Here is a 25,094-nt window from a genome sequence, read left to right as displayed (position 1 = left end):
ATAATCTGCACTCCCCTGTTTATTGCAGCTCAATTCATAATAACTAAGATATGGAATCAACCCAAATGTCCATCAAGTGATGACTGGATAAAGAAATTATGGTGTATACATATAATATGGAATACCACTCAGCCATAAAACAGAATGAAATCCTGTCTTTTGCAACAAAATAGGCACAACTGGAAATCATTATTCTTAGTGAAATAAGCCAGTCCCAAAACAACAAATACCATTTGTTTTCTCTGATCTGTGCTAATAGAGACCAAAATGTAATGTATAGGAATGAAATTGACATTTTGAGCTTCCATGATTGTTTACAGTCCCTGTCTTTACTGTTGAGGAACAGTGTCGTTTTCTTCTTACTATCTCCTGAACTCTTAGTGTAGGGTTCATCTTATGAGTATAAAGCAGACTGAAAGTAGATCATTGTAAAAGTTAAGAGAGAGAATAGGAGAGGAAGGAGGAAGAAGGGTGAGAGTGTAGCTGGGAGGAAGGGTAGGGGGGGAAGTATCACTATGTTCCTAAATTTGTATACATGAAATTTGTATACTTTAAATAAAATTTTTAAAAAAGGAAAAGAAAGGTATTGTTGCATTTCCTATGTGAATATATCATTCTTACCCAAAATTTTGTGGTAAAGTCAACATTTCTCCTAACATCAAAATTTCTGCACCATTTACAGTTGAAGGATCATCTCTCATTAGTTGGTTAAAGAGATCTCCTGCAGCAACAGAAAAACATGAAATTCTAATAAGTTTTGCTTACATAAATAGTTGGCAGAGATACATCAAAAGTTTATCTCTTGACAAAAGCTATATCTTTTTTTTGACAGGCAGAGTGGAGAGACACACAGAGAGAAAGGTCTTCCTTTTTCTGTTGGTTCACCCCACAATGGCTGCTGTGGCAGGCACACTGTGGCCAGCGCACCATGCTGATCTGAAGCCAGGAGCCAGGTGCCTCTCCTGGTCTCCCATGCGGGTGCAGGGCCCAAGCACTTGGGCTATCCTCCACTGCACTCCTGGGCCACAGCAGAGAGCTGGACTGGAAGAGGTGCAACTGGGACAGAATCTGGCGCCCCGACCAGGACTAGAACCCGGTGTGCCGGCACCGCAGGTGGAGGATTAGCCTATTGAGCTGCAGCGCCGGCCCAAAAGCTATATCTTAAAAAGCCTAATTTCTAATCTTTAATACAACAAAGGCAAGTAAAAATCCTCTGGCCACACAGAGAACAAACACTTTAGAAACAAATGAAAATGCAGGTCATGATATAAAAAGTACAAAGCATCAATACTTCTCAATAAAAGGAATACTAGTGCATACATTGATGTACCAATTGAGGATAAAGGCAATTTTAATAGTGTCATGAATATGAACATATCTTTCCTTAAACTAAACTGTCATGTTGGCAGATATTAATAGTACTGTGACATATAGATTAAAAGTAAAAATTACTCAGCTACCCACCATTCACAAGGTACAAAAGTAGGCAATAAGGAGTCCAACACAGGGTTAGCGTTGGCAGAAGACTGGTAAGGCTAGGCTTAATTCCAAGACAACAGAGGCAACCCTATGTCTCCTTAAGGTGATTATACAGTAAAGCACATATCATACATACCAGGTAAGTCTTTCTCTTCACATGTTACTGGAATATTGGTGAATAAAGTAGGCTTAGTCAATCGCATCACTGTGAATTAAGAAAGTAAACAAAACAAACATTTAATATTTCTTTGGGCTAATATTTTCAAATGTATGGTATTCAATCTTATACTAACACAAACTATAACCTACATATTCCCTAAATATGACATTAAATATTTCCTAAGATTATCACATCAATGATTTACTAAAAATGACACTATGTGACACAAAGAATTTTGAGTGAGAAAATATTTTATTTCTAATCTATAAATTATAAAAATGTAAATATATTTTGATTATTGGAAAATAATTTTAAAGCTGATGGTTTATTATGAACACACAGCTTAAAAAATCTTGAGTGACTTCACTGTATACAATGTCAACAAAATATTAGCTTATATTCATCTAGCATTTTCAATATGAAACAATAATTTTATGGCAAAAAGATCTTTGTGCCCTCTGTCTCTAAACTGTAAGTCTCTCAATTATATATATAAGTGTCGGAAGTTTAGTAAGTGCTTCTTTAAATAATATTCTTTAAATAATATCAATTGTGCATAAAATTATGAAAATGTCTGTTAATGTATAAGTCTATATAATTCCCACCAAGTCTAAGATTTCTTTTTGGGGCCAGCGCCGTGGCTCACTTGGCTAATCCTCCAACTGCAGCGCCGGCACCCTGGGTTCTAGTCCCAGTTGCTCCTCTTCTAGTCCAGCTCTCTGCTGTGGCCCAGGAGGGCAGTGGAGGACGGCCCAAGTGTTTGGGCCCTGCACCCACATGGGAGACTGGGAGGAAGCACCTGGCTCCTGGTTTCGGATTGGCACAGTGCCAGCCGTAGTGGCCATTAGGGGAGTAAACCAATGGAAGGAAGATCTTTCTCTCTGTCTCTCTCTCGTATAACTCTCTCTCTCTCTCACTAACTCTGCCTGTCAAAAAAAAAAAAAAATTTCTTTTTGGGACAAGACAGAATGTTTCTAAAATTTATCTAGGAAAACAAATAAATGAAAATAACTTAAGGAAACTAGATGAGAAAAAATGAAGAACAGGACATACTATACCTAAAAATATATTTAGGTCCATATTAAACTAACTGGCTTATTAACGAGACCATTCAGCTATATTAGATACTTAAAAAAATTATTAGAATGTAGGGGAAAAAATAACCAAAAAGGAAAAGGCTTATTCATTATTATGCAATAAGATAACTAGTAAGCTACCTAGAAAAAATAAAATTTAATTTATACATTCATCTCAGGTGTCAAGTAAATTGCATATGTTCAAATAGGTACACAGAAAAAAACTAAGACATTGACAGCTAGAAAAAGTAAATATTTATTCAATGTAGTTTCAGCAACAGAATATTTTGATTAATAAAAATTTAAAATAATATCTGAAGACTGTCATTTGACCATATAAAAAAAAGACAACATAAAATTAATTAAAACTAGAGGCAACCATTTAGCCTAGCATTTAAGATACTCATGTCCCACATCAAAATGCCTGGCTTGATAACCTACTCTGGCTCCTGACTCCAGCTTCCTGCTAATGCTGATCCTGAGAGGCAGCTGTGATGGCTCAAATAAGTTGGGTTCCTGCCACCCAAGTGGGAGACTCAGACTGAACTCCTGGCTGTTAGCTTCAGCCTGGCCCACTCCTGACTGTTGCAGGCATTTGGGGAGTGAACCAGCAAATGGAAGCTGTCTTTGCCTTTCAAATAAATAAGAAATAAAAATAAAATCTTTAAAAATTTAGTGACTTTTTCATCTTGATCTCAGCTTAAATGTCATAATTTTTTAAAAAACAAAAAACATCAGGCTGTTATTCTTATATATAGTATCTTATATTTACCATAAACAATATTTTTCCTTTTTTGTTTCTAGCACTTCTTTCCAAACTTCATGAGGTCTAGGCTCTTACATACCATGTTCAGTTCTGAAACAGCCATGTTTGATATTGGTTCTGGCACAGTGAGGGTAAATCCTCTCATTTAGCAAAGTTCTGCAGAATCTAAATGAAAGGATTCACACTTCATTGAAGTCTCCAGGTAACTGCCTTTATTTTGAACGTGTAAGTTTCATGAACTGAAGTACATTGAGTATATTGTGTAGTTGGCTTTTGAAACAGTCAACAAATACTTACTTTAAATTTCTTAAATCACTTTGTATAGCTTGCATTTACTGAGTATTTATTAGTGCCAGGCATTATTTGAAACACACGTATTAACCCATTTAATTCTCCTAAATGTACTACAAGGTTGATATTAATATTCCCATTATACAGAAAGGGCACTGACAATACCTAGAGAGGGAGTAGTTTGCAAACAAAGTATTATACAGCAGATAAGTCGCAGAACCTAGATTTGAACTGAAATGTGTTTGCTCTGTTCAAAAATAATGCTCTATAATTAATTATTAACTATAAGTGTAAGAGCATAAACCTGGAATGTCACACTTCATCTGAAACATCCTAGGCGAATGAGAAGTAGGACAGTATCTGTACAGTATTTTTTTAAATTTATTTTTTATTTACTTGAAAGGCAGAGTTAGAGAGAGAGAGAGAGAGAGAGAGAGAGGGAGAAATCTTCCATCTGCTTGTTCACTCCCCAAATGGCCACAACAGCCAGGGCTGGGCCAGGTGGAAGACAGGAGCCTGGAGCAAATTCTTCCAGGTCTCCCACACGGGTTCAGAAGCCTAAGGACTTGGGCCATCTTCCACTGCTTTCCCAGGTACATTAGCAGGGAGCTGGATTGGAAGTGGAGCAGCTTCAACTTGAAATGGCACCCATATGGGATGCTGGTGCTGCAGGTGGAGGCTTAACCTGCTATGCCACAACACTGGCCCCCAAACAGAGTATCAACTAGTACAGGAGACGACAGAGATCTTCCATCAGCTTGTTTACTACCCAAATGGCCACACTGACCAGGGCTGCACCAGGCTGAAGCCAAGAGCCAGGAACTCCATCCTGGTCTTATACATGGGTGGCAAGGGCCCAAACATTTGGGCCATCTGCTGCCTTCCAGGTGCATTAGCAGGGAAATGGATTGGAAGCAGAGCAGCTAGGAGCTGAACCTATGGGATTCTGGTGCCACAAGCAGCAGCTCAACACACAGCACAGTGGTGGTCCCTCTCACTTTTAACTAGGAAGAGATAATCATTAAACAGAATATGAAGATCATAAAATGGTGCCTTCAAAGTGATACACAGGATGCAATGTAAATACCTAGGATTCTAAGCTCACTTTGAATACCATTTGGTGTTCTCTATTTCTTTCCCACTAATTATTTTTATTTCATTAGAAACCAAATCTTACACAAGGAAGTTAACACACTCTCAAAGGGATCCTAGAACACTCTTTTTTAAAAAGTGAATTCACTCAGGGCTGGCGTTGTGGCCCAGTGGGTAAAGCTGCCACCTGCAGCGTTGGCATCCCATATGAGTGCCTATTTGAGTCCCAGCTGCTCCACTTCCGATTTAGTTCCCTGCTCATCTGCCCAGGAAAGCAACAGAAGATGGACTAAGTACTTGGGCCTCTGTACCCACACGGGAGACCTGGAGGAAGCTCCTAGTTCCTGGCTTCAGTTGGCCCAGCCCTGATGTGGCCATTCGGGGATAAACCAGTGAATGGAAGATTCTCTCTCTCTCCCTCTCTGTGTGTAACTCTTTCAGGGGCCGGTGCCCTTTCATCAGGTTAAGCTGCTACCTGCAGTGCCAGCATCCCACATGGGAGCTGGTTTGAGTCCCGGCTGCTCCACTTCCAATCCAGCTCTCTGCTGTGCAGCTGCATGGGAGACCAGATGAAGCTCCTAGCTCCTGGCTTTGGATCAGCCTAGCTCTAACTGTTGCGGCCATTTAGGGAGTGAACCAGCAGATGGAGGTTCTCTTTCTCTGTCTCTCTGCCTCTGCCTCTCTGTACCTCTGCTTTTCAAATAAATAAATTGTAAAAAAACAAAACAAAACACAAAAACCAAAACTCTTTCAAATAAATATTTAAGTGAACTCAATGTGTAACTTATTTGCTTACTGTGAGATCCACAAGTCCCGTAGTTTTTCCTGATTCTTGTGATTTAATAGACAGTGGATAAGGAACAATTCCCCATTGAAAATAAAAATATGGGGCAGGCATCCACTGTTGTAGGGCCTGAGTTTGAGTCTTGGCCCTCTGCTTCTGATTTCAATTTCCTATTAATGTGTACTCTGGGAGGGTAGGGGAGCAGCAGGTGATGGCTCAAGCGGTTGGGTCCTACCACCCCTGTGGGAAACTTGGATTGTGTTCTCAGCTCCTGGTTTAGCTGTTGTGGGCATTTGGGGAGTGAACTAGCAGATGGAAGACATTCTCTCTCTCTCCCTCTAGCTCACTCTCCCTGCATTCCAAATCAAATAAAATTTAAAAATTATATAAATAAGATGCTAAATTGGTATTAAAAGCACCAATTTTCTTTGACTTTTCAAAAACAAAAGGAAAGAAATCAACAGAAGGCTAAGCAGTTGATATCACATTGGGGATTTAAAAATTACTATAAACCACAATTCATTATATTGCAGGTTCTTAAACAACAAACACAAACAAGTTAGTGACATTATCACTCTAGAGTACAATTATCTCATTTCTTGAACTTTTAAACCAATTAGGGTTTCACTGTACATGTCTAAAAGACAATCCAAAATATGCTGCTATTAACACATATTTAAAATGAATGAATGGATCTCAAGAATTAAAAATATTAGCCGGAAAAGAGAAAATACTGTCCATATAAAAACAAAGTAAAGGATGACAGAAGAGGGGCCAGCGCTGTGGTGCAGCCTGGGGTTAACACCCTGGCCTGAAGCGCCAGCATCTCATTTGGGCGCTGGTTCGAGACCGGCTACTCCACTTCTGATCCAGCTCTCTGCTATGGCCTGTGAAAGCAGTAGAAGATGGCCCATGTCCTTGGGCCGCTGCACCCGCGTGGGAGACATGGAAGAAGCTCCTGGCTCCTGGCTTCGGATGGGCACAGCTCTGGCCGTTGCGGCCAACTGGGGAATGAACCTTCGGATGGAAGACCTCTCTCTGTCTCTGTCTCTCCTCTCTCTATGCAACTCTTTCAAATAAATAAATCAATCTTAAAAAAAATGACAGAAGAACTGAAGGAGACACTGGTTATCAAATATTAATTTTGTACCCAGTCTTAATTGTTAAAGCAGATTTTTGGTCAAAAAGTTATTCATTTTGGCCTCTTAAATTAAGAGGAAAATATGATTCGTAAGTCAAGCATCAAATATTCTCTGCATACATTGGGTAGAACCATGTCTAGAGACTATCAAGTGAAACCACTAAACATACACATTTCATCTGTGAAACTGATATGCAAAAAAAAAAAAAAAAACCTTTTGTTAGTCTTCAGAAAATTCAGAGAAAGATCAATGAGAGGTCACAAAGTAGCAAATGCGACTAACTTGAATTTCCATTTCCATTTTTGCTGGCCAGAATATTAAAAATTAGGTAAACTCTTTTTCATGTGCAGAGTACATGGTTTGAATGCCTGTTTGAGGGCATTCAAGTTTGTGAACCTTGGATTAATTTTCAGCATTTTGTGCAGATAGTCTGATCATTTATTATTTGAAAATTTACCAAATGATGGCCTTCAAGTTACTTGACAAGTTCACAACTTAAGTTAGATTTGTCTAGGATAAGGACAAAAAGAAAAAAAAATTCATAATTTGGATGCCATCTACATCTTATCTTTTTCTTTTAAATTTGACTTAACATTATTTAAAGAGCAGCTTGTCAGTCAGGGAAAAATAAAATTATGGTACTGCTGCTACTTTCTTATAAATACCCATGATATTTTACCAAATGCCCTAACAGATACACCTCTGTACACACTTGCCTCCCAAGTTTATCTTCATTTCTATGACTTAACGGTGGAATCCGGAAACATTGCTGCGCCCTACCATTAGCTGCTGCAAGAATAACCAGTGCTACGGTTCTACATACCCTAAAAAATCTTTAAAGAAATAATAATGGGTTCTAAATTGTTAGGTCCTGACTACTAAGTATTGTTCAGGTAGATGAGAAATAAATTGTTTCTTCTTTTAAAATTCTAGCATTATTTGAAGTAAAACTCAATCTTCAGTTTCCCACTTTTGGAGTTCACTGGTTCTCACAGGAGAAAGTAATTTATATAAATTAGAATATTTTAAATCTGCCACAAAGATGCTCCTTTTAATGTGTGATTGTGGAATTCGAAAACTACTCATAAGAAACCTATGAACACTGACTATACCCTATACATTTTTTTAGTTCTGTGTACAATCATGTCAAAATAGTAAGATTAGTATAAAAAGACAATGGTATGACTTTTAACTTTTTAAAAAATGGATTTATTTATTTGAAAGGTACAGTCAGAGAGAGGGAGAAATAGAGATTTTCCATCTGCTGGTTTACTCTCAAAATGGCTGTTAACAGCCATGGCTAGGCCAAGCAGAAGCCAGGAGCTAGGAGCTCCATCTGGGTCTCCCATGTGGGTGCAGAGGCCCAAGCACATGGACCATCTTCCACTGCTTTCCCACGTGCATTAGCAAGGAGATGGACTGGAAGTGGAGCACCCATAAGGGATGCCTGCCATTGTAGGCAGCGGCCTAAGCCACCCACACCACACCACTGGCTGGAACTATTAACTCTTATTTGTTTTTTTAAAGATTTATTTATTTGAAAGGCAGAGAGAGAGAGAGAGAGAGAAAGAGAGAAAGATTGAGATTGATCTTCATATGCTGGTTCAATCCCTCAAATGGCCACAACAACCAGAGCTGTGCTAGGCCAGTGCCAGGAGCTCGGAACTTCCTCCAGGTTGCAAGAGCCCAAGTACTTGGGCATTCTCTGCTGCTTTCCTAGGCACATTAGCAGGGAGCTGGAACAGAAGTGGAGCAGCTGGAGTCCAATGGGGGATGCTGGTATCCCATGTGGCGGCTTAAACTGCTATGCCACAACACCAGCCCCAACTTTTAACTCTTGATTAGCTGAACTTGAAAAATCAAATCAAATGTACTGTTTCAAGACTGTCTAATAATATCAACCATCCTTTAATTTAAGCTCACTGGCAATACTGAATAACTTCTTGAAGTCTTGATTAAGAGTAAGAATTTAATTAAATAAAAGAAGAAATTACTGAAGTTGTCTTGAAAACTCCTCCTCCTCCCTTGTATATTTTTAGTTAATGACTTTTGGAAACTTTCATGCACATGATTATTTTCTAGACAGGAATCTCATTTGAAAGAGTGAAAAGGTGCTAAATATAATTTAAAAGTAAATCAGTTTGGTCAGAGAGAAACCTATTAGGAAAAGATGATCTCGTTAGTTAAAAATTAGTGCATTCTAGGCATTGTTAGTCAGCTCAGGCCATGAAGAATCCCATCAACAGGTACATTTATCATGCATTATTGAGTTCCTACCATGGCAGGCATTTTGCTATAACGCAAGTATGTCTCTGTCTTCCCAATGAGTACTGTATTATTCATTTTACTCAGGGAGCTGGTTTGAGTTAATTGTAGGAATCCCACATAAACTCTATGAGGACAGGGACCATGTCTGTTTCCTTCTCTACTATATCACAGCGCCAAGTACACATTTACATTGGTTGAATAAAGACATGCTTACATGCTTTTACAAAACTTTTATTCTATTAATCACTCTGGCTATTTTCATGTGATGTATGAAACCAATTTGTAAGATTTTGCTTATGACAAACTTATAATGACTTACAATAATCATTCACATTAATAATAAATATTAACAGTCACATGGATTGAATTACCTGTATTAGAGTAATTAAAGAATTTGATCTCCTATCTATATTTGATACTTTCCTTCCAAACAGGTTAGAACTTTAAAGATACATTATGGTCTTAGGCAAATTGTACCATCCATCACATATCTGGGAATCTTAAGAATCTGGGCTGGTCTCCCACTTTGAACTACATTCATGTAGCATTGCTAACAGAATAGCATTGCTAACAGAATAGCTTTTAGTATTGTTTTAAAAAATCACTATACTTCAGGTGAATAAAGAAAAAAATACAGAAAAATTAGATTTTAAGGATTCATCAAAATCCAAATTACTCATTTCAATTAATAGGAATACCTAGTTCAAACACAGTGAAGGTAACATAACAAAAGGAACACCGCATTTTACTTTCGAATTCAATATAAGTAATCCATCACAATTCATTTAAAAGAAAGCTGCTAGAAAGTTTTCAATTTAAATTTGACAAGCCTAGGAATTTATCTGGTACTTATTCATTTCTGGAACACAAGTCATAACACGTATTATCATAAAATTAGTTTTCAACAATATTAATAAATAGACCATATCAGAGAAGCATCAAACAAAAAATAGTCATTAAAAGTTTAAAAATCAGAAAAAATTTATTCAGTTAACTATTTTACTCCATATTCAGTTCACTCAGAACATTCCTCTTTTGGTCAAGCAGCGCAATTCACTACATACTAAAAATAACACCATATTTATGTACAAATAAATTAATTTTTCCAGTAAGAGCTAATCTCCTTTTAATAAGATTTCCCACATATTCACAGTACATAATATCACAGAACACCCATATTTGGCCTAAATGTCTCTGAATTGTAGCATTACAAGATGGAAGTTCATTGTGCCTAATAATTTGATTGAGTTTTGCCCAGATGTCTTCCAGAGTTTGATGGTCACAAATGGTATGTTCTATTGTCCATCTTGCTCTATAAAGTGAATGCAAATTTAATGCCTTTAAACTATCTTGCAATTTTTTAGACAAAGGCAAAATCTTTCCAGTGCAATTACTGTTGGGAAGTGAAACACTCCAAGATCGCCTCTTGTGCCGTTCTTCTGATTGTTTATCCAGATTTCCAGAATCAGTCTGCCCATCCAGTGTGTATGACTGCATTAAGTGCTGCTTTTTCAATCTAGGTTGAAATTCCAATAGATCTACTGTGCAATCGTAACTCTGTGATTTAACGTCTTGTTCTGAACTGGTTAAGGATTGTTTCACATCTTCAATGGCCTCTCCAGAAATCACAGGTGGTGATCTTTTAGGTTTGACTGGAAATTTGGACCCATCATATGGGAACCAAGGAATAAATCTTGATAGTGGACGAGTAGGAAAGTCTTGAATTGCTTTTTCTGCAATTTTTGGCAGCTGTGTGGGATCACTCTCATATGGTCGATAATGTAATATTATTTCTGTAGTCATTCTGCAGTAATCCAGTTACTCTTAATGAAGAGAAAATTTCTTAGCTGAACTCCTCAGAACTAGAATGTAATTTATTATTACAAGACTTTCTTGCCCAATCAGAGGGAAACAGGACCTAAAGTAGAAGTATTGCAAGAATAAGATATGGTAGGAATAGCCTGCATACAAACAGGCAGGGAGAAAAAGAAAAACACACACAAAAAATCAATCCCAACATGATATTTTATCAAAGTGCTACTTTGATAAATGTGAATCAAATTTGAAAATCCTCTCACCAAAATAATGAATCTAAACTAGATGTCCTTCAAGATCACTTTTAGGCTAAAAATGCCGGGAGTCCAGATGTTTAAATCAACAGATATAAAGGATTTGGAAGTATCTATTAAGTAATAATAGTTCTAAGACTACAGCAAAAACAGAGTAAAGTAATGATTCTTAAAAATATCACATTCTGGGGCCGGTGCTATGGCATAGTGGATAAAGTAGCTACTTGAAGTGCCAGCATCCCATATGGGCGCCGGTTCGAGATCTGGATGCTCCACTTTCAATCCACCTCTCTGCTATGACCTGGAAAAGCAGTGGAGTATGTCCCAAGTGCTTGGGCCCCTGCCACCCATGTGGGAGACTTGGTAGAAACTCCTGGATCCTGGCTTTGTATTGGCCCAGCTCGGCCACTGCAGCCATTTGGGGAGTGAAACAGTAGATGGAAGACCTCTTTCTCTGCCTCTCCCTCTCAGTAACTCTGCCTTTCAAATAAATAAATAAATCTTTAAAAAAAATAAATTATCACATTCATAATGACAATAACAGAAATGTAATACGTAAAAATTTGAGACATCTGAATTGAGGACAATAAAATCACTGTAATTTTTAATCTATATGGGTGAAAACAAATCATTTTATATTTTAAAATTAAATGAATTCCACCAAAAATACATAGAATATTTAATAATTTTAGCTCATTCTCAGTTATCACCCAAAATAGGAATATAGCTTAATTTTGCATTTTAACCAGACTAGGAACTGGTTTTGTCAGATTCTTCTGTTACAACCAGAGCACTTACACAGTATCAAGGCCCTAGAACCACAGCTTCTGAATTCCAATCTGAAGCAGGAACAAGATGTTTAGATTCTTATTGTATTCTCTTAGAACACAGAAGTCCGCAGGTTGCCCCAAATAAAGCAATCAATAATAAATTCCAGCATGTAGTGCACAGGCTCAAGAATGGAGTCTTCCAGCTGCAGATTACGGTTCTTAACCAGATCCAAAGTCATATGCAGGCTCTACTACTTTAAGAAAACTAGAATCCCTTTGCCACAAAGCTTACTACAGAATTACTTAATGAGGCTTTTGCCATTGCTAGCCTGAGTGGAGATTACTGTCATGATGTCATAACAGAACCACTGTTTGATTCTAAAAAGTCAAAAGTAACCAATTTTTTTTTTTTTTGACAGGCAGAGTGGACAGTGAGAGACAGAGAGAAAGGTCTTCCTTTGCCGTTGGTTCACCCTCCAATGGCCGCCGCGGCCGGCGCACCACGCACCGCTGATCCGATGGCAGGAGCCAGGTGCTTCTCCTGGTCTCCCATGGGGTGCAGGGCCCAAGCACTTGGGCCATCCTCCACTGCACTCCCGGGCCACAGCAGAGAGCTGGCCTGGAAGAGGGGCAACCAGGACAGGATCGGTGCCCCGACTGGGACTAGAACCCGGTGTGCGCAAGGCAGAGGATTAGCCTAGTGAGCCGCGGCGCCGGCCTAAAAGTAACCAATTTCATAATGGTTCTTTTACATACTATTAATGTCCACTAACAGAGCTGACAACTCTCTAATTCACAATGACTATAGTTCTTTACATCCATAATTTTAACATAGATTCATAATTTTATGACAATATATTCTTTCAAGAATTAGTAATGATTTCTTTTCCTTTCATTCTTTCTTACACTTCCATACTCTAAAATATGGCACTAAAAATCTTTTCTTTGTTGTTATTTGAAGTTATTCAATATTGTACTCAGGAGAAAACTGAAGTTTTAAGAGCTCCTGTTAAACAAAATTTTTCTCATTTCAAGATTAACAAGGTATTATCTTAACCTTTCACATACTAAAGTACAAGAAAATAAACTTAAATGATCATTTAGGTTGATATATTTAGCATTCAACATCAATAAAATTAAAATTTGTGGAAAATCTTGATTCACTAGGATAACAGTACCAAAGAACAGTACCAAAGTTTTCATGAAGCTGAAACTATCAGGAAATGTTACAAAGATTAAGGCAAATCCTTTTTAAGCCAGTTAAACACTCTTTGCTATGTAAATTCTGTTTTGGGAAATAAAGAAAGAAAACTAAAAATCTCTAATGGCAGTCAGTCTCCCTATCACCAGAATTTAACTGTATTTACAAGCTTTTGATTTGTAGAAAAACCACACCTAGCAGTGAACAGAACTGTTGCAAATTCCCATCGAAGTAATTGGTAAAGGAATAATCTTTGAAAATGCTGTTTCATTCTTTAGGAAACAACATGGCACCTTGGAAAGATGGAGGCAGGCCTTGTGTTGAAATACTGCCTTAATTACTCACCAGACTGCTTAACTTCTGAGAGCAAAGTAATAACTATTCCACTACTTGATGTGATATTGAAAAATAAGAGACATAAACAGTTTTTTTTCTCGTTTTTTCCAGTTTACCATGACTAACCTCATTTTAGTCTAGATCATTTGTTCACTGTGATTATACTTAACACTGTGAAGTTTCTTATTTCTGCAGTCAGAGATAGCCTTGTTAACTCTAGGCAGCAGAATTATTGTTACAAAGGGGACTGGCAAGCTTCCAATCATGCTTGATGTCTACATCTTAACCTGGAGTGGGTGGGCATAAGGATGAATCCAAATAGATGCAATAAGGAAGGCAAGTGAAATTCAACAGAATTCAAATATTTGCTGAGCACTTCCTCAACTCAGTCCAAAAAGGCCTTGTTAACCAAAGTTTAGAAGCATCCAAGAAATACGCATTTGTGATAGCAGAAAACATAAGAAACAAAACTCAAAGCATTTCAAATATGAGTTTCAGAAAACAACAGTAATTCAAGAAAATTATGCCTTGCTGTTTCTTTTTAAATAATACAATTATCAGACTTATTAAAACTGCCGTGAAGTTTTGGGCAAGTTTCCAACATACCCAATAGTGATCCCTTGGTATTCCCTGAGGAGCGCCTCCGGATCACCCTTGGACACCATAAAGCAAGGATGCTTAGGTTCCTTATGTAAAATGGTGTCTTATTTGCATACAACCTAAGAACATATTCCCCTACACTTTAAATCATGTCTGGATAACTTACAATACTGAATACAAGGTAATTATTTTTTAAAATTTTGACTTTTTTAAATCGAAATGTGGAGAGGGACAGAGGGAGAGAGCTTCCATCTGCTACTTTATTTCCCAAATGTCCCCTAACAGGTAGGGCTGGACCAGAGCTGAAGCCAGGACCCCGGAACTTCACCGGGTCTCCCACGTGGGTGGCAGGTACTTTGTAATAAACAGTGGTTATGCTGGTTCAGAAAATACTGATAGGAGGAAAAGCTTGTACACGTTCAGTACAGACATAATTCGACTCAAATATTTGTGATCTGCGGCTAAGATTAGGAACCCAATGAGGTGCGGTCAACCGTACATTTGAACAATCTAAGTTACATGTAGCAGGGCTATGTATTGCTAAATCCTTCGCACAGTTGCTATGCAGTACTATCACTCCAGATAAACCTGGTAACGTCCCCAGTGCCCACTAAGAGACGAGAGACGGAAGGAAGAACCATTTTGGATGTTTGCTTTATTGCATCCCGGTTCACAGAGGTCTCCCCAGTAGGGCCGCGACCTCGGCTCTGCACCCAAAAGTTTGGTGACTGCAGCAGCACAGGTCAGGGAGAACGACCCGGTGTCTATTTCATTCTAGAAAGCAGCTCTCAAAGCGAAAACGCGAAGAGGCCAAGTCACTTCCTCCCGCTCGCGCCGGACACAGCGCAGGACGGCGGGCACCGACAGTGTTTTAAGACTTGGCCTCTGTTACAGCGGTCGGGCCTATGTGGCAAAGGCCTTCGGGAAACTGTGAGAGAAGGGAATGAAACAAAACAACGGTACCTCGGCAAAAATTTACCTTTTAGCGCCAGCAGGTGCTCCTGTTTGGGGGGATTCACTTCCATTTTGACCGGCACTTCTGACTCAAGGCCTACGGCGGCTGAAGAGGTTCAACTTGGCCCGGAAGAAAAAAAAAGCGTACGTCTGGGAAGAGCAGGCGTCAAACGTCCTCCCAACAGCTTCTTTGTACCTTAAATTCTCCTTTCACTACGTCCTTTACGGACCCAACGGCTTCTTTTCACCAAAGCCATCCTTTGGCTCTTGGAGATCTGCACATAAAATACGGCTTTTTCCGTCTACGATCACACATTGCGACTGGACGCAACCACTGTAACAACAGGCGGCCTCCTAAGTACGTACTTAGAGATTAAAAAAAAGGGTGCAAGCGTGGCATGCCGGGATTTGTAGTGCATGCAAAAGTCGCGTTGCATGAAGGGAGATGTAGTTTCCCCCTTGGCTAGTTTGCCATTGGAGAGCAGAACTCATAACCGGGCCGGGAATTTCACCTTTAAACTTTAATTATGCGTTATCCATTTTTTTCCTTTCACTTTTTTCTTTCAGCAATTGCAGGCTTCTTAGTAACAAAAACAACACGGGCAGGACTGTGCGTCCAAACAACTGACGGGAGGCGGAGCCACGAGGGCGGCGCCCCGCGTCGTACTGGGTCTGTGCACCAGCGGCGTGCGCGGAGGCCTCTGGGTAGGTGGCTCAACCCCGCCTCCCAAGTGAAGGCTGCGAAGGCTGCTTCTGCGCCGCTGCTCTCCCCGGGATGGCTGCTCTGCTTGTAAACAAGCCTGGAGCTGGACTAGACAGTGGCCGGCAAGGCAGCCGGGGGACGGCCGTGGTGAAGGTGAGGGACTCTGCGGACTGTGCTCCCCACTTTCGGCCGTCCTTCGGGTCATCCGGGAGACTTGGCGCGGCATCCCTGGGGCCCAGGCTCCGGTGGGCGGGATGCGCGGCCCTGTCTGCTTGACAGGTCTTGGCCGCCGATCCGCGACCTGGATCCCCGGGGGCCTGAAGCTGCCTGATCTTCTCTTGCAGATGCCAACATGGACAGCGGGGACGTTTGTGAGAAGGAGCTTGTGGGCCTGTGGGAGTGACCTGGACCGGTCTTTCTGTAGACTCTCTCTCTTAGTTGAGCTTAGTAGGCGTTAACTCGCTTGGTTTTGTTGACTCGAGCCATTATAATCTCCAGGTACTATGTTAGGAGTTTTAGCTGGTTAGTATCTACTTATGAGGTGGATGCTAGCTCTCATTTTACAGGAGGGAAACCCAGGTTTAGGTTAACATGGTGTGTGACTTTAAAGCCTGCGGTTTCCACTACGGCACAGCTTCTGTAATTAGACATTTGTTATTGGTTGAGTTGAGCCTTTCCCGCTTAGTCGTACAATCTGTCAACATGGTTGAGAAGTCTCTAATGGCAATATAGTTGAGTCTTAACTCTAGGGTGTCTAACTTGCCCTATGCTGGAAGTTTGGGATTCTACCATGTATAATGCTCCAAAAATGCATTTACTGAAAAGTCAATTGAAATACATGGAACTCATTTTCCCTGTACTCTGAAAATATCGGAGGATTTGACAGAGAGAACTGATCTGAATGGTTCATGCTAACCTTCGGGATTGTCAATATTATAAGCAATTGGTAATTCTCATTCCTGACTGCATGTCAGGATCGCTGAGGCCTTTTGTGGAGGAGTGATGCGCTTCTGCAGTTACTATACATAGTTCAGTTCCCGAAGTGACTTTAATGTTCAACCAGGGTTGAGAATTGTTGAACCAGATAATATCTAAAGTTCTTTTGACCTTTTGCTTAATAGGCACTTATGTTTTCTCACCTACTGTTGGTTTTATATAACAGCAAGTCACTCATTTCTGCCCACTACTTAGTATCAGTCATTATTATTGTTGTTGATTCAGCTGACCTTTATGTAGTAATTAAGTTATTCTGAATATATAGAGCAGCATATCTGAGATACAGAGGAGCCCTTATTATTAGGCATGTTGTATGGGTGAGATTTTATTTATTGAATTGTGCTTTTGATAAATAGAGAATACCTGAAGATGATTTGTGAATTGACTTGAAGTTTAATTCCATAATTGGAGTATCATTTACATTTCTGTTACCTTGTTTGCTTTATAATCTGAAAAAAAAAAGTACCAAAATGTGATGCAGAATTTGTAACAGAATTTGATATATTAGAAGCATTTTTAGCATGTTCATTTTTATTTTAACATGTAAAATGTTCTGAACTGTGCAATAAGATAGTCCTTTTTGATGAAAGAAGAAATTCATCAGAAAGTGAAAACTGGCATTTATAATGCTAATGCTTTGTAAAATGCTGTCTTGTTTAGTGACCAATGGCAGGGTTTTTATTGTTAGGAAAAACAAAGATACAAAATCTGATATTGCAAAATAATTTACATTTTAAAATTAATCTCGAAGTTTCTTTTGTTTCCTAAGCTTTCTTATAGTCCTTTTAAAGTATGATCTAGTTTGTTCAAATTTGATTTACATGTAATAAGTTGAAGTTTTCTTGTGAAGTATGAAATTTACCACCCCCCATCTAGGATTTAATTTCATACACTGTTCTCTTCAATAACTGTTCATAGATACTGAGGAAAGACTATCTACTAACTTGATACCTGAGTTATTTTTGGACCTGTGGTTGGCTTACTAAATGGAATTATGCTAATTGTTTTTGAAAAAAAAATCTATGGTAACAACATGAACAAGTTACCTTGTTTAGTGATGGGTCAGAGGTATAAGTGTGAATGAACTAAGAAATGTTTTTTTTTTTTTTTTTTTAAGGTTTACTTTATTTATTTGAAAGACAGAGTTACAGAGAGAGGTAGAGCCAGAGAGAGAGAAAGGTCTTCCATCGCTGGTTCACTCCCCAGATGACCGCAATGGCCAGAGCTGAGCTGATCTGAAGCTAGGAGCCAGGAGCCTCTTCCAGGTCTCCCACACGGGTGCAGTGGCCCAAGGACTTGGGCCATCCTCCACTGCTTTCCCAGGCCATCGCAGAGAGCTGAATCAGAAGTGGAGCACCTAGAACTCGAACTAGCACCCATATGGATGCTGATGCTGCGGGCCAGGGCTTAACCTGCTGAGCCACAATGCCGACCCCAAGCAAAGTTATAATTTTATTCTTTTGAGGTTATTGTCAGAAATAAATTTAACATGCAGTATTCAATAATGAGAGCATTTATTAAAATCTTAGATTTATTTTATACTGCCTAATTCTATTGTGAATATCTTTTCTGTATTAAATTTGATGAAGTGGAGCTTTTGTCTTCCTTTTTAAAAAGATATAGACTACCAGTGCAAAGAAGTGGTCATCAAAGAAGGAGGTACTTTTCTCTGAAGGGAAGCGAGAACTTCTTGGAAAGAGAGAGGGAGGGAGATAGGGAGGGAGGGAGAGAGGGAAGGAGGGAGGGAGAGAGAGAGGGAGAGAGAGAATGGTTTTTATTTCCTTTTGTGGATTGTGTTACATTTAAGTTTCTTTTGAAGCATGCTGCAAGGCAATTATGTATTATCAGTTTGTTTATAATAAATGATATTTGCATCTCAAGCATAAAGTGCAAATTATTTGCAGAGTTTGAAATTATAATGGATGTAGTTAATTTCCAACTGGGTTGTCTATTTTTAACCTTGTTTTGTGTGTTTGACGGTGGAGAATTGAATTGTCTTTAAGCTTTTATTTAGTTAGATTTTATTTATATAAGCACATAGGTGTTTTGTATTTGGAATATCCTGTACCTGAGAGCTTTTTGTTCTAACAGGGAAACAGTTGAATTCCAGGCTTAGATCTGGCCTAGCCCTGGCTATTGCTGCCATTTGGGGCGTGAACCAAGAGATGGAAGATCTCTCTCTCTCTCTCTCTCTCCTTTTTCTCCTCTCTCTCCCTCTCTCTGTAACTCTGCCTTTCAAGGATAATAAATAACTTTAAAAAGAGAGTAAACTATAAATGTGGATGTTTTGTCGATATCAAAAAGTTGTTTTCTTAGATCCTTACATTTTTAAAATTGTTCTAGTCTTAAACTTTTGTTGCTAAGTAGCAAAGACCTTTTATTTTTCACTTTCCTTTATATTGGAAAAGTATGAACACTGCGGTTTTTTTTTTTTTTTTTTTTTTTTTTATTTGACAGGTAGAGTTATAGACGGTGAGAGAGAGAGACAGAGAGAAAGGTCTTCCTTCCGTTGGATCACTCCTCAAATGGCTGCCACGACTGGCACTGAGCCAATCCGAAGCCAGGAGCCAGGTGCTTCTTCCTGGTCTTCCATGAGGGTGCAGGGGCCCAAGCACTTGGGCCATCCTCCACTGCCCTCTGGCTGTATTGAAAACTTTTTAAATAAAAACAATTGCCTTGTCCAGTTTTGTTGTAAAGTGGCAGTTAAGTTGCATTGTTGATATGCTTTATGATATATATTTGGTACGTGTGATAAAATGAAGCTTTAAAAAAAGATAAAAATAGGGGCCAGCGCTATGGCGCAGCGGGTTAACACCCTGGCCTGAAGTGCCGGCATCCCATATGGGCCTGGTTTGAGACCGGGCTGCTCCACTTCCAAGCCAGCTCTCAGCTATGGCCTGGGAAAGCAGTGGAGGATGGCCCAAGTCCTTGGGCCCCTGCACCTGTGTGGGAAACCCGAAAGAAGCTCCTGGCTCCTGGCTTCGGATCGGCGCAGCTGCAGCCATTGTGGCCAATTGGGGAGTGAACCATCGGAAGGAAGATATCTCTCTCTCTCTACCTCTCCTCTCTGTGTAACTCTGACTTTCAGATAAATACATAAATCTTTAAAATAAGAAAAGATAAAAATGATGTTAATTTACAACATTATCTTGATGACTAACAGTACTTGAGGGGGCTTTCAGTATGACATGATTTTGGCAGGATCTGTTCTGATGGAATGGCTAAAAAGTGATTTAAGGTTTTACGGCTTCAACAGTTTTTCATGGAAGATTAAAAATAATAGGAATGATTCAGTCTATGAGAGTACTTCAACAAGTTGATGGAAAATGGAACTGAAAGATAACTTTATTTTGGTGTGAAATTTTATTGAAATCCATGCATGGTTTTTTTTCATAATATACGTTTTTCTATTAACTTTTTGAAGATCCATTTCATGGGTTTCTAAATTTGTGCCCCCAAATAAACATTTAATCCCATTTTTCCATTGACTTTTTTATGTTTTAGGTCAGTTTTTATTTAAACCTAAAATATGTATGTTTTTAACATTGTTTAAAGAGCACGTTTCCTTTGCAAATGTTAGGTGCTGGAGTGTGGAGTTTGTGAAGATGTCTTTTCCTTACAAGGAGACAAAGTACCTCGCCTTCTGCTGTGCGGCCACACTGTCTGTCACGACTGCCTCACCCGCCTCCCTCTTCATGGGAGAGCAATCCGCTGCCCGTTTGATCGCCAAGTAACAGACCTCGGTGGGGAAATTATTTGGATTTAAGGCAGAAAATTATTCATGTAATACAGATGCCTTAGAAAACAATTTGTTTCTATTCATTTTTAAAATTATAAAAGGTTCAGAAAAGTCTGAGTTTCTATTAAAATCAGTGGTCTTCTAAACATAAACTAACCCCCTCTGAATTTATCTTCTGAGGTGTTTGTATTCAGTACTTACTCATGAAGAGCTTTAAGGTACCTAATAAAAACATGCTGCCCCTCAAATAAGAATATAGATCACAGAGTAATTTGCCTGAAGCCATTAATAAAACAAAATTAATAAAATATTAATATCGATAAACACTGTTTACCATCAATCATAAATATTAGAATGTTAATTAATAAAACACTATTAAAATAATTTGTTCTTTACAAATTAAACCAAGTATGAAAATACAGATAATTCATTTCAGTCTTAGCATGTTTTTATTTAATAATATCAGAGACAGAAATATTTATAGTTACGATAACTACTTCTTTTCTGTTAAAATTAGTTTAAAGGCATCACAGATTTTTTTCAGTTTCCTGCATACTGTTTTTTTTTTTTTAAGATTTTTATTTATTTATTTGGGAGATAGAGTTACAGACAGAGAGGGAAAGACAAAGAGAAGGACGGCACCGTGGCTTAACAGGCTAACCCTCCGCCTTGCGGCGCTGGCACACCGTGTTCTAGTCCCAGTCGGGGCGCCGGATTCTGTCCCGGTTGCCCCTCTTCCAGGCCAGCTCTCTGCTATGGCCCGGGAAGGCAGTGGAGGATGGCCCAAGTCCTTGGGCCCTGCACCCGCATGGGAGACCGGGAGAAGCACCTAGCTCCTGGCTTCGGATCAGCGAGATGCGCTGGTCGCAGCGGCCATTGGAGGGTGAACCAACGGCAAAAAGGAAGACCTTTCTCTCTGTCTCTCTCTCTCTCACTATCCACTCTGCCTGTCAAAAAAAAAAAAAAAAAAAGACAAGGAGAAATGTCTTCCATCCCCTGGTTCACTCCCCAAATGGCAGCAACATCCAGAGCTGGGCCAATCAAAAGCCAGGAGCCAGGAGCTTCTTCCAGGTCTCCCACATGGGTGCAGGAGCCCAAGGACTTGGCCCACCTTTACTGCTTTCCCAGGCCATAGCAGAGAGCTGGATCTGAAGAGGGGCAGCCAGAACATGAAACGGTACCCGTACAGGATGCTGGCACTGCAGGCAGAGGCTTAGCCTAATATGCCATAGCGCTGGAGATACAGATTTGGAAATAGTAACATTAACATTTGAATAATTATTTTATAGACACAATATAAATTCTCTGAGTTTATACTTTTTTCTTTAGGGCGTTTTCTCCAGAATAACAAGTTTATTATCTCTTTTTCCAGGTCAGTAGCACTATTGAAAACTGTTTTAATATGTAAATAGTATATGTCAAGTGGAAAACAATACAAACAATTTATCCATACACAGATAAAGTTAGTTTTAAAATACAGAGAAACATGTTTTAAAATGTTTTATTCTAGGGAAAGAATAGATTCCTTAAGTTTTGGTGGTCTTTAATGTATGTATTAGTATGTTTGCTAGATACTTAATATAGGACAGTGATAGTATTATTATAGATAGCTTTAACTTAATGTTAATCAAAAAGCAGGCTTGGGGAAGGTGTCAGTATTTTGAGGTTCTTTTATTTGACTAGTATTTCATAGATTATACATATATCATACTACTTTTTTATATAATACTATAGTTACAGAAATGACAGTGTTTTGCAAATGGAGGATAGAACCTTTCTTTTATCTTTTTGGAGTACTGTACCTTTTTTACATGAATACTGCCATATAGAGTGTTAACCATCCTCATTGTTTAAGTGAGAAATTTATGTCAGGGCATGATTAGCTATATCTTACCTTGAGATCAAACATGACTGTTATCACATCAAAATGGATAGAAATTGTAATTACTATAACTTGTATGTTAGATTTTTACTGTGATTCTAGCTTTGTAATACATGTTAGTGACTGTTGATGTAGTTGGAAGTCCTTCTTTTAAAAAGATTGCTTTTGAGTCCCCCATGTGAGTGCAGAGGCCCAAGCATTTGGGCTGTCTTCCTCTGCCCATCCCAGGCCATTAGCAGGGAGCTGGATCTGAAGTGGAGCAATGGGGACCCGAACCAGCACCCACATGGGATACTTGTGTGCTGTGCTGTAGATGGTGGCTTAACCCTCTATGCCACAATGCCAGCCCCATTCTTCTGTTTTTTGTAAGTGAGCATTAAAAATAGATAAACAAGAATAAAAAAAGCATTAACAGGACAGTTTTTCTGGCCTAAAAAGAAAATGGAAATACTGGATTTTACAAATTTGACATTATTAATGACTAAACTATAAAATGTGAAAATTGCTTTGAGGTTAGATATAGAGTGATTAATATTCCATTTTTTTAGATTTAGGTTTTTTTTTTTTTTCTATTTCTAGGAGATTCCGGAGTCTGGGGATTGAAAAAAAATTTTGCTTTATTGGAGCTCTTGGAACGACTGCAGAATGGACATATTGGTCAGTATGGAGCTGCAGAAGAAGCCATTGGGATATCTGGAGAGGTATTGATTGAACTTGGTGAAATATTTGTTGTGAATATGAATTTTTCTTTGAATTAAAAATGTTTGCCATTATTAAACAATATTACCTCATTTGCTTCAACAGGTAGATTTCTAGAAACACAACTTTTCATTACATTACAGTTCTGAAGGCAGTATCATTCCCAACAGAACAGAACTAACACTGAAACTTGAATTACTTGAATTGAATTTTTTTAAAAAACATTTTATTTATTTATTTGAGAGGCAGAGTTACAGACAGAAGGAGAGACAGGAAGTTCTTTGCTCCGCTGGTTCACTCCACAAATGACCACAATGGCCAGAGTTGGGCTGATTGGAAGCCAGGATCCAGGAGTTTCTTCTGGGTCTCCCATGTGGGTGCAGGGCCCCAAGCACTTGGGCCATCTTCCATTGCTTTCCCAGGCCATTCACAGACAGCTGGATAAGAAGAGGAGCAGCTGGGATGTGAACTGGCACCCATATGAGATGCCGGTACCATAGGCGGAAGCCTAACATAGTATGCCACAGTACCAACCTTTGAATTGAATTCTTTGAAGATAACTAAGACTAACATATTTTTTGTGTGAAATTTTTCTCCTTATCATAATTTAATTCTACCCATGGATAAAGTGAAAAAGATTAAGAAGATGATAGAAGAGTAAAAAGGTTGTGTCAGCTACACTGGAGCAGAGAGAACAAAAGTGGTCAAAAATAAAGCACCACAAAAGAAAGAGAAACTCCCACCAGAGGCCTTTTAATGTTAAGACAAAATTCCCCGCGCCCCCCTCCCTTTTTTTTTTTTTTTTTAAAGATTTACTTATTTTATTTGAAAGGCAGAATTAGAGAGAGCATCTTCCATTTGCTGGTTCACTCCTCAAATGACTGCAATGGCTGGAGCTGGGCCAGGCAGAAGCCAGCACCTGAAACTCCATCTGATCTCCCATGTGGGTGGCAAGATTCTAAGCACTTGAGCCATCTCTCACTACTTTTCCAGGTGCATTAACAGGGAGTTGGATCAGAAATGAAACAGCTGGTACTCAAGCTGGTGCCCATATGGGATGCCAGTATTGCAGGTGGTGGCTTGCCAGTCCCAATGCAAAGTCCCTTTAAGTAGCAATAGCTTCTGAGGAAATTATTACTAAATATATTCAAGAATTATGTGTAGACATATTCTCTTTGTGCAGACAGGCAGATGTCTACTAAATACTAGAAAAAATTCACTAACATTGATTTTAACAATGTTAAAATACATTATTAGCACTTAAGGAATTGTCCGCATACCTTATATAGTACAAGATGTGGCTTGCTTAGACTGTTCTAGATAGGAGAATATTTGTATTAAGTAATTGTCAGTGATTTTGGTGACTGACTTTAAAGTCAAGTATTTTGTATCAAAAAAAAAGTTAGATTTCTATTTTCCTTCTACTAGATTATAATTCTTCACATTAAAGTGAGTCAGTGAAATGAATTTCAAACTGAAGCACTCCTTTTTCTGTGATTTTTGCAGTCTTTCATATGATTTTTTTTTTTAATCTTTATTTCGAAAGGCTTTTAGTGTCATCTGAGGTTTGCTTTCTCAACTTCAGGTCTGGATAACAGAAGATGTGGATTTTTTTGTTACAATATACATTTCTTATAATTATAAACAAAGCTTGCCAATTTTGGATTCTTTTTTTTTTGTTTAATGTGATAATGAACACAACACCATTGATGTATTTTCTAATTTTTATTCCTGGAAAAATGTATAGTACATTTAGTTAAAAGCCTTCTAATTATGTCCTTTCAGTATTCAGCCAAAGTTTTGAAATCATTATTGAGTTTGACATAACAATTTTTTACCCACTTGAAGTGCTTTTTTAAGAAAATTAGAAATAATATTTAGATGCATAAATGGTGTTCTATTATTTTTATTTGCTCAGATCAGTGGTTTCCAACCATGAATGTATGATAGACTCATCTGTGGAGCTACTAGAATATACTTGTGTATATTTACAAAAAAAATACACAGGTCCATGCTTCACCTATAGCCTGTTGGAATAATGTCCCAGTTTGGAACCTGTGCATCTGTGTTTTTAAAACCTTTACAGT

The 25,094-nt window shown here is 38.7% G+C and overlaps 3 protein-coding genes across 8 annotated transcripts in view; 1 reads left to right on the top strand and 2 right to left on the bottom strand.

The window, feature by feature from the left end:
* TRAPPC13 (trafficking protein particle complex subunit 13) overlaps positions 1 to 15,099 on the bottom strand; it is a 46,033-nt gene extending 30,934 nt beyond the window's left edge. For all 4 annotated transcript variants that reach the window (XM_062212109.1, XM_062212110.1, XM_062212111.1 and 1 more), the window contains exons 1-3: positions 15,014 to 15,099; positions 1,616 to 1,684; positions 622 to 721 (exon numbers count right to left, since the gene is read on the bottom strand). In XM_062212109.1, coding sequence (XP_062068093.1) covers positions 622 to 721; positions 1,616 to 1,684; positions 15,014 to 15,059 — 215 coding nt within the window. In that variant the 5' untranslated portion in view covers positions 15,060 to 15,099. The remainder of the gene's footprint in view (positions 1 to 621; positions 722 to 1,615; positions 1,685 to 15,013) is intronic.
* On the bottom strand, positions 9,414 to 15,100 carry SHLD3 (shieldin complex subunit 3). The gene is made up of 2 exons (XM_062212119.1): positions 15,014 to 15,100; positions 9,414 to 10,976 (listed from the first exon to the last, which is right to left on the bottom strand). Exon 2 carries the CDS (start codon positions 10,859 to 10,861, stop codon positions 10,115 to 10,117), a length of 747 nt encoding a protein of 248 aa, XP_062068103.1. The 5' UTR covers positions 10,862 to 10,976; positions 15,014 to 15,100; the 3' UTR covers positions 9,414 to 10,114.
* A 593-nt stretch (positions 15,101 to 15,693) lies between these two features.
* Positions 15,694 to 25,094, top strand: part of TRIM23 (tripartite motif containing 23) — a 31,079-nt gene continuing 21,678 nt past the window's right edge. For 2 of the 3 annotated variants that reach the window (XM_062212106.1, XM_062212107.1), the window contains exons 1-3: positions 15,694 to 15,844; positions 20,268 to 20,430; positions 22,888 to 23,009. In XM_062212106.1, coding sequence (XP_062068090.1) covers positions 15,764 to 15,844; positions 20,268 to 20,430; positions 22,888 to 23,009 — 366 coding nt within the window. In that variant the 5' untranslated portion in view covers positions 15,694 to 15,763. The remainder of the gene's footprint in view (positions 15,845 to 20,267; positions 20,431 to 22,887; positions 23,010 to 25,094) is intronic. The other variant, XM_062212108.1, reaches the window with a different exon arrangement.

The sequence above is a fragment of the Lepus europaeus genome, chromosome 15 (assembly GCF_033115175.1).
Source record: "Lepus europaeus isolate LE1 chromosome 15, mLepTim1.pri, whole genome shotgun sequence".
Lineage (NCBI taxonomy): Eukaryota > Metazoa > Chordata > Mammalia > Lagomorpha > Leporidae > Lepus > Lepus europaeus.
Note: the sequence above shows the minus strand (reverse complement) of the source record. Positions and strands in the feature narration are given on the sequence as shown.

Excerpts from the sequence above, each read along its gene's own strand:
- SHLD3 (XM_062212119.1), bottom strand. The coding sequence starts at position 10,861 with ATGACTACAGAAATAATATTACATTATCGACCATATGAGAGTGATCCC.